The 9,431-nt window shown below is 44.9% G+C and overlaps 1 protein-coding gene across 1 annotated transcript; it reads left to right on the forward strand.

Moving 5' to 3' along the window:
* Positions 1-5,017: 5,017 nt before the first annotated feature.
* LOC124521905 (olfactory receptor 10J1-like) lies at positions 5,018-5,950 on the forward strand. Its single transcript, XM_047093086.1, has one exon. It carries the CDS (start codon positions 5,018-5,020, stop codon positions 5,948-5,950), a length of 933 nt encoding a protein of 310 aa, XP_046949042.1.
* The last annotated feature ends 3,481 nt before the right edge of the window (positions 5,951-9,431 follow it).

Raw genomic sequence — 9,431 nt, forward strand, 5'->3', positions numbered from 1 at the left:
TTCTTGGGGCTGATAAATATCCAAAGCTCTAAAGTCTGGAGTTTATGAGATTGAATTTTTTTTCCCGGGCCATTTCCCAAGCCAAAGGAATCACTGTCCTCAGCTTCAAGCAACATGGCAATCATTTGAGGTTTTCTCTGATACTAGAGAAGCCTGAATTTTCCTTGCTCTGTACATTTTAGCTTCCCTGGTACATGGCTCTTGAACACAAGGTGTTTTTACTGGCTTCCTTTGAATAGATTCAGCCCTTTCAATGACTTTTAAAAAATCACTGTCTGGAAAGTGATTCCTTCTTCCTTTCGCCGAGGTGAAGCAGTGAGTGGCTGCGGGTGGGACTTCAGTGAAAATGGAGTGAGTGCCATGTGTGTTTTCTAACTTGTTATTATTTTCCAAGTTTTTCATTATTTTTTGACTGTATTGATTCTCATGCCGCTAATATTATCTTTTCTTCATGCTGATCTTGCTGTGGTGATGGATTCAAGGACACGAGAGAGGACATGACAGTAATCTTCCACTATCGGGTTGAAAAGGAAATAGAAGGTGAGATATTGTAGGGAGGTGGCACATTGCAGGGAGACAGACATCGAGTCAAGAGAAAGTGATATTATCTAAGAATTAAGGCCACTCAAAAATAGAATTGATGATAGTATATCTACGTGGATCTGTATAGTCAGGGAGGGTGCACCGCTGGTAACGAAGATTGGGATAGATCGACTCCACTGTTATGAAGAATATTCAAGGTATAATATTAAGTGAAAGAATTGGTATGCGCAGTTTAATTTCTTTGGGTAAAATTGAAATGATATGGAAATACGCACAATGGTACTTAAAACTTTCTAGACAAAATTTATTTTATTTTTTAAATCTTTTTTAAAATAAATATTTTTTTTGAGAGAGAGAGAGAGAGAGCACACACAATCAGGAGAGGGTCAGAGAGAGAGGGAGAGAGAGAGACTCTCAGGCAGGCTCCGTGCTGTCAGCCCAGAGCCCAACGCGGGGCTCGAACTCAAGGAACCGTGAGATCATGGCCTGAGCCGAAATCAAGAGTCGGCTGGGCTGCTTAATCAACTGAGCCACCCAGGCGTCCCTAGATGGAAATTTTAAAAAGAAACAAACATGAATCATGTATACCCCTGGACCAGGAAATGCAAAGCACAGAAGGGGAAAACTAACTTTCTCGTTTATACCCTTTGTACAGATGGCAGTTTTTCCCCTGAAGCATTTTTATAATACAAAAAACCTAGTTTTATTTTTTTGAGTAAATTTAGTATCTTAAAAAAAAAAGAGTGGATGCTAACTTGTAAGATAATGAATTTCCAATCAGTGAAAGCACTGAAGCAGAATTTGGGGGAATATTTGTGAGGAATGCTTGCTTTTAAAATTACCTCCTGGTGCTAAGGTCCCGTGATTCCGTTATATTAAAGGACTTAACGCCACCAAGCACATGCATTTTCCCAGCTCGCTTCCCCCTGGAAAGACTTGAATAATGAAATGGATAAGATTAACCCATTGTCCAGGATTGCCTGTCAGGTGGAAGCAGGATATGATTTCTCTGGAAGGAAATATTTGACTTTTTTCAGCGTGGGGGGATGTTTTTGGCTGAAGATCCAGAATCCAAGAAAACAGAAAGTGCTGTAAAGTGTTGCTCTTCTCAGTGATATGGATTCCACAGAGGTAGGCTGCCATTTTGTTTCTGCTGTCATGAGCTTACTATCCTCGTTAACACTCATCAGGTCTTTACCGTCTGGATGAGTCCTTGTTTTCCTGAGGGGGTCATGAGAGAAGAGATGACATTCCAGGGATGCACAAGCTCAATTCAGTCTTTTCTCTTCTCTGCCTCACTTACCTTCTTATCCCCCTTAGCGGAGGTAGGATTGACTTTCCAGTTGCCTAAGATTGGGGTTTCACCTTGTTCAGTAACACATCATGAATCTCAGTTAAATAGCAGTGGTTAAAGACTAGCCTAGCACCACCTCTCAAAGGAAAATGAACACATACTTTGCTCTCCACTTTCCCCTATATTTTGCAAATACTTTATATTTTCCTGTTCTTCAAAAATCTGTAGTAAGGAAATTCCAAAATCTGCCCTTACTTAGCTGCTTGCCTCCCATGGTGGTGATAGTCAGAATTGATCCTGCCTTTTTCTTTTTAACATTACTCTCTGTTTTAAAATTTTTTTAAGTTTATTTATTTTTAGACTGAGAATGAGAGCACAAGCGGGTGAGGGACAGAGAGAAGGAGAGGCAGAATCCCAAGCAGGTTCCCTGCCATCAGCACAGAGCCTGATGGAGGGCTCAAACTCACAAGCTGTAAGATTGGGACCTGAGCCAAGATCAAGGGTTGGACGCTTAACTGACTACACCACCCAGGCACCCCAGATCCTGCCTTTATTTAAAATTTCAATATTTTGATCATCATGGATTTTTGCTTAATTAGCTTTTTAAAACAATATTGCTTTAAAATTGTCTTCATCTTGGGGCGCCTGGGTGGCTCAGTCAGTTAAATGTCTGACTGTGGTTCAGGTCATGATCTCGCCGCTTGTGAGTTCGAGCCCCGCATCAGGCTCTGTGCTGACAGCTCAGAGCCTGGAGCCTGCTTCAGATTCTGTGTCTCCCTCTTTCTGCTCCTTCCCCGCTCACTCTCTGTCTTGCTCCAAAATAAATAAATGCTAAAATTTTTTTTTTTAATTATCTTCATCTTGATTGCTGAGTCTTTTTGGTGCTCCCTTACATTTTGTGCCCGAGATGAGTGCCTCATGTACCACATTTCACTTCCAGCACTGTCCAATAGGTTTTTTTTACCAACTACAATCTTTCTTTAAAAACCGAAGTTGGGCACCTGGGTGGCTCAGTGGGTTAAGCGGTTAAGTGACTCTTGGTTTCAGCTCAGGTCATGATCTCAAGGTTTTGTGCGTTTGAGCCCTGGGTCTGGCTCTGCACTGGCAGCAAGGAGCCTGCTTGGGATTCTCTCTCTCCCTCAAAATAAATAAATATACTTAAAAAAATAATTAAAAATTAAAAAAAAAATTAATGAAGTTAATCTCCTCTGGATCTCGCTGTTGGGTGCCCAAATTTCTATGAAGTGCCTGTTCAGAGACCAACTTAGTCTCATGTGAGGCTGTCAGCTTTCTCTTCTCTAGGGTCTGTTAACCCACTTTTCCCTTTTCTCCTCAATCTTCTGCGCAACCTCATTGTAGAGTCTCCCTGGAAGAAGAATTGAACAATTAGCAAATTTTTCGGTATGTTTAGAAGAGAAACTGTTAAGAAGAAAATCTGGATTATAACGGAGAGTATAAAAAGAAAAATAATTTGAGATTCTCCATTTACTATCCAGAAAAAATATTTTTAGCATTTTGGTATATTTACTTCCAACCCATTTTTAGTGGTGTGTGTACCATTCCATGGGTTTCCTTTCTTTATTCCTTCTTTTTTCTTTTCTTTTTCTTTTTGAAAAATTATGGGCTGCTTATCTTTCTTTCTCTTTCTTTCTTTCTTTCTTTCTTTCTTTCTTTCTTCATATCTATCTATTGTATAGACATGTATATTATGTGTGCACTTATTAGACATGTATTTGTTGCATAATTCCTATCAGATGGATATATTATAATTCATTCTTCATTTATTCGTATTGTTTTTCATATTATTATAAATAATCTCCTAAAAGCTTCTTATACATATATCCTGATACGTATCTGTGATTATTTCTTTAAAATAAATAATTGGAAGTAGAAGTATTAAGTCAAAGAGAATGGACACTCATTGTCACTAATATGCTAATATTCCATTTACTTACCAAGGAAAACATCCTAAAATTTTTTCCAGTTTCCCAGTGCTTTCCAGATTTTCTATTTTCTCCCCCATGCAAACTCATTCCCAGAGTGAGGAAAATGCATTTGCTCTTTCCAATAAGAAATCTGGAAAAAAAAAAGCGGTCTTCTTTCTCACCTGTTTTGTAACCATGAGGCAACTTTGGGCAGTTGTGGAATAGGACAAATCACATTGTCTTTCAAATGGGAAGATTGGGTCTATGATGTGCTAATTTGGGACAAACCACTGAACCCTAAGTGTCTTAGATGCTCCATCTGCAAAATGGGAATAATAGTTATCTAATATATGAGATTGATATGCCATTAAATAATACATACAAAACCTCTTTATAAACTAGAAAGAGCCATAAGGGACCATTCTTGTCTTCTATTATTATTAGCATTTTACTACTCTTTTTTAAAATACTGGTCTCTAAAATTCCCCAGATAGGGAATAGGGAGAGAATGCAAACTGGTGTCTTCAAAGGTCCCCAGTTTATAATTCTGAAGGAATTAGAAAAGGGAGGCTCGGCGTCTACTCATGAGTCAGCCTACCCGTGAAAATTCACAGCCAAGCACAAGCTGGAAAACACGCAAATACACACGGGACTCGAGAACCAGTTAGGGAACAACATGTAGCGACTGACCTACAGTAGGCGGGTGCCCATCGGCAGGGCCCGGCTCCGTCCATGCTGAAGAAACAGGGGAATGTGTCTGGTTGAAAACTCCTGTCGGGAGGCAGTCAGGTCTGAAGCTGTTGAATGATTTGTGAAAAGATGCAGACAAGCGCAACAGGGACAAAGCAAACGCTCGGACCCCTCGGAGGAGAGAGCCATGTCCCACTTGGCAACACAGAAGCTAAGACCTTGAAGAAGATGGTCGAAATTGTGGCTTCAACGAGGTAGAAGAGGTTGACAGATTTGTTTCAGGTAAACAAAAATCTGAGGTTGTAATTCACGAGAAAGTTCGTCTCAAGTTGATGAGTTTTCTATTCCTTTAGCTCCAGCTCCCTCCGAACACCAAACTAGGACACCTCTTCCAAACTTGCCCTGGGTGTTTTCCGCCTCTCACCTACAGGCGCAGGAGGCCCCATTAACCTGGCACATCTGACGGGCGGGTCCTTTTTGCCCCTACTTCTAGTCCTGAGCGGGCGCTGGGTGCTGGCCTGGTCTGACTGACTGAGTCTCCACCCCTTAGACACAGCATTCATCGATGAAGAGAGAGAACCATACCGCGGTGGGTGAATTTGTTCTCCAGGGTTTTTCCAGCTTTCGTGAACACAAGATCATCCTCTTTGTGATATTTCTTACCTTGTACCTTTTAACTCTGGCTGGCAATGTTATCATTGTGACAGTCATCAGCTTTGCTCGTCACCTGCATACCCCCATGTACTTCTTCCTTGGTGTTCTTTCCACTTCTGAGACTGTCTACACACTGGTCATTGTACCGCGGATGCTTTGCAGCCTCACAGGCCTGAGTCAGCCCATCTCCTTGGCTGGCTGTGCCACCCAGATGTTCTTCTTCATCACCTTGGCCATCAACAACTGCTTCCTGCTCACGGCGATGGGGTACGACCGCTACGTGGCCATCTGCAACCCCTTGAGGTACACAGTCATCATGAACAAGAGGGCGTGTGCCCTGCTCGTATCAGGGGCTTGCAGCATTGGGCTGTTTGTGGCCATAATTCAGATTTCCTCTGTATTCAGACTGCCCTTTTGTGACAGAGAGGTGGCCCACTATTTCTGTGACATCCGCCCAGTTATGAAACTCTCCTGTGCTGATACCACTCTACATGACATAATTAATTTTATCATCAGCTCACTCGTTATTGTGGTTCCCATGGGCCTGGTCTTCATCTCCTACGTCCTCATCGTCTCCACCATCCTCAAGATCCCCTCCGCCCGGGGCCGGAAGAAGGCCTTTGCCACCTGCGCCTCTCACCTCACGGTGGTCGTCGTCCACTACGGCTGTGCCTCCGTCGCCTACCTCAAGCCCAAGTCGGAGAACACCAGGGATCAGGACCAGCTGATCTCGGTGACCTACACCGTCATCACCCCCCTGCTGAACCCGGTTGTGTACACCCTGAGGAACAAGGAGGTCAAGGATGCTCTTCACCGTGCTATTCGCAAAAACCCTCTTGCTTAGGATCTATGGCAGTTTGCCTGTCGCCTTCTGGGTATTTCATAATCTCAAAAAAAAAATTGGATTTATTCTCTACCCAGAAAAAGTTGCAGGATGTGGTGGTGGCTTCAGTGAGGAGTCTAGAGTTGCCCTGACTTGAAGTTCATTTTCATCATCATGGTCCCATGCCTTCTACTAATCTCGGAGGTTGCCTCCAGAGGCACTGCTTGGAAGGTGGAGAGCTGGTCGGGAACGACAACGTAGAGGGTGGCTCATCATTACCGGTTTGCTGATGGAAGGAAACTGGGCTGTATAATACCTATTTGGAGTGAGGGGTTGAGAGAGCCGCCTGAATGCCAGGCAGATCCTGAGCTCTGGAACATCAAGAGAGCATGGCTGGTGCACAGAATGTGCTGGAAACACAGTCAAAACTACGTTCCCACTTCTCATCACTTTTCCTCTGCTCGGTGACAAGAGTAACAGACCGTGACATTCCAGAAGAAATATCCTCTGCCTTAACATGCTCACCTGTCTTGGAGACCCATGAGATTTCTTCCGGTTCTACTAAAGCTTGCACTAGAGCTGTCTCCTTGGTGAGTCTCGTATATCCACATGTGCGTAAGGAGGCTGACCCATCCGGCCACCGCATTCCACCGCCTGTGAAGTGACACGTACGTGCCGCATTCACGAGCGTGGGGCTCTCTGAAGACCTCTTTGGGGGAACTAAATGTATCAGCTCCGCTTCCCAACTCACTTTGGCTATCTCGGATCTGGGTAATTAGCGTGTGTGAAGCCTGAGCAGAAACATGTGTCTTGCCTTCCCTTCCTCATTTCTGCATGGCTGAATTCATTGTCCGTCAACAGTTGGGTGCCTACTTCCTCAGTGTGATCACTTGTCCAGATGCAGTCCGGATACCTCCAAGTTCCTACCACTACGGCCTTCTGAAGGGGGAAATTGTACTGATTTGTAAGAAAGGTGTAAGGTTTTAGGGATATTTGTCCTCGTGTGGAAAAGGGGCGGAACTTGCCAGATGTCTTCCTGTCTGTAAAAGGGTGACATTAAATGATCATCATTAGCCACATTGGGGAATCTGCCAATTCACCAGCCAGCCTTCTCCCGCTCCAGGGCAGTCCAAGTGGTGGCTCCCTGGTGGTCTAGTGGTTAGGATTCGGTCTCAAGGGCAGTCCAAGTGTCCCTACTGAGGACGGGTTGAGAGTGTATGTCCGACAGGCAGCTCGGGGAACCCTAATGGTAGAGGAGCCAAGAAGGGAGATCCTCATATTTACAGAGCATTACCTGAAAGAGTGAAAGCTTTGCCTCCTCGCGGCAGCTGCCTTATCTTTGGCCTTATCTGGCTTCCCTGAGAACACCGTGGAATCCCATCTGGGCCATGAGGTTCAAGGAAAACACTCTCATGGGCCTGCTTCTCAGAAAGCCCCACTGGAGATCCTCTCTTTGGGGGTCCTGCTCACTGTAGCAGGCCCATTCCCTAAAGCTGTACCCAACAGTCGACTCACTTTTATAGATCTCTGAATTTTTGCACATATTCCCCCTGCCAGGACGTTCCACAACTGTCCAGGGCTTTATAAGATTGGTGCCCATATTGAAAACAGTGGGTTCCCCTGAGTTCCTATAGTTCGATGCTGCAGAAAATTATGGGGTGATTTTCCCAAAGTAATGTTTGCAAACAATAAAGAATGTGTGTGAAAGGTATACCCATCCTTTGTCTTTTTTTTAAAAAAATGTAGTTTAAGGGTGCCTGAGTGGCTCAGTCGGTTAAGCATCCAACGCTTGATTTCAGTTCAGGTCATGATCTCACAGTTCATGGGCTTGAGTCCTGCATTGGGCTCCTTGCTGTCAGTGCAGAGCATGCTGGGAATTCTCTCTCTCCCTCTCTCTCTGCGCCTCCCCTGCTCGCTCTCTCTCTCTCAAACAAACTTTAAAAAAATTGAATGAAAAGTAAAATGTGGTTTATACCATTATAACAGAGCCGGAAAAAAAGTTAAGCCAACGCATTTAATTTCAAAGAGAATGTGTGACTAATTCTCACCCAACACAAATCATGTCTGAACAGAGTGAAGCTGAGGCCCACACCTTGGGCTTAGTCACCGCAGAGTAGCCATTATCTTTAGAAGTCAGCGCCTACCAGGTCAGGGCAGTAACACCAGGCTCCCAACTCCTTTAGGGAGAAAGCTTGACCCCAAGGACCCATCCCTTCTCTCCCCAACGAAGGATTGTTTTGCGTCAGAACATCCCTCAAAGGAATCCTTCTCTTGTTCCAGAATGTTCTTTGCCTCTGTAAAGACACAGAACCCCCCTTCTCACACCCGTCCTCCTCCTCCCCACCCAGAGTTCAGCCATCCCGGAGCAGACTCCTCGCTGGCACAGACGTGGAATCGGGCACGAGGGGACCAGCTCAAGCTCAGTCACTATAGAAGCACATGTTGTGTGAAGGCGCAGGTTTTGGCACAGCTGTCCTGCTAGAAGAGGAAGTGTCCTACATCAACCCCCGTTTCCATCTTCTCGCAGATCTCATCCGTGTACAGGCAGCAAACACCAGTCGTGGAACAGGAAACCCAGCTGACTCATCCAGGGTAACTGATAACAGCCCAGAGCACCCCACATCCCCCACCGCCGATCACGCTCTGCGACGTCTCCCACGGGACACTTGTGTCTGCGGTGAGGGCATTGCAATGGCTCTTCCGGAGCCACGGCGTGGCTGTGCTGGACCCGTGCTCTGAGCCAGAGCACATCTGATGAGAGGAACAGTGTGCACGCCCCGAGACCCCCTCCTCTGCACTCCCCTTGTGCAGCTCTTGGGTCCAGGACCAGCTTCCCACTGCGTGTCCCCCATGGCTGCAACGTCAGGATCCTGGGATTACTTACCATAGAATTATTTCCACTTAAGCCTCCTGAGAGAAGAGGGCTTAATCATCATAAAATCAACTGTTTTTCTCTCTTGCTTAGGAAAGCAAATTTAACAAATATTATGGTCTGGAAATAAATTAGAGAATAACGGCTAACTTAATCAAGGGAGGCACAGTCTAGAAGCTCTATGAAGTCCTGAAGTGAGTGAGTTTTGTTGTATAGTAGGAAATGGGAAAACAGCATGTACTCTTGTTTCCTTAGATACAAAGGTTTCTTAAAATTCTCACCCTAGACAAAGAATAGGAAGAGAGAATTTAGGGAGAGGGAGCTAGGGGGAGATTATAGACTTTAATACTGAGAGAGAGAAGGAGAGCACCTGTCGGGAGTGGGAGGGTGGGGAGAGGGAAGGAAGGGAGAGAGCGAGTGAGCCCTTCACTCAGTACAACAGGAATTAGGGGAATGACATAGTCCCTGTGATCTAATTATCCCCTGTGTGTGATTTGTGACCTTGCTAATGTACGAACCTGGGGCAAAATAGCGTGGTTAGCCCAAGAGTGCTTTGAATACCTGATCAGCAGTAGTGACATGATAGAGAGGGTGAGCGTCTCGAACTTGAGAAGATGAGGCTGTATTTAA

This window comes from Lynx rufus, unplaced genomic scaffold (assembly GCF_022079265.1).
Source record: "Lynx rufus isolate CCGP_SWC_20201006 ecotype Redwood Valley unplaced genomic scaffold, mLynRuf1.p SCAF_31, whole genome shotgun sequence".
Classification (NCBI taxonomy): Eukaryota; Metazoa; Chordata; class Mammalia; order Carnivora; family Felidae; genus Lynx; species Lynx rufus.

What these genes read in the sequence shown, in the direction of transcription:
- LOC124521905 (XM_047093086.1), top strand. Translation starts at nt 5,018, where the DNA reads ATGAAGAGAGAGAACCATACCGCGGTGGGTGAATTTGTTCTCCAGGGT.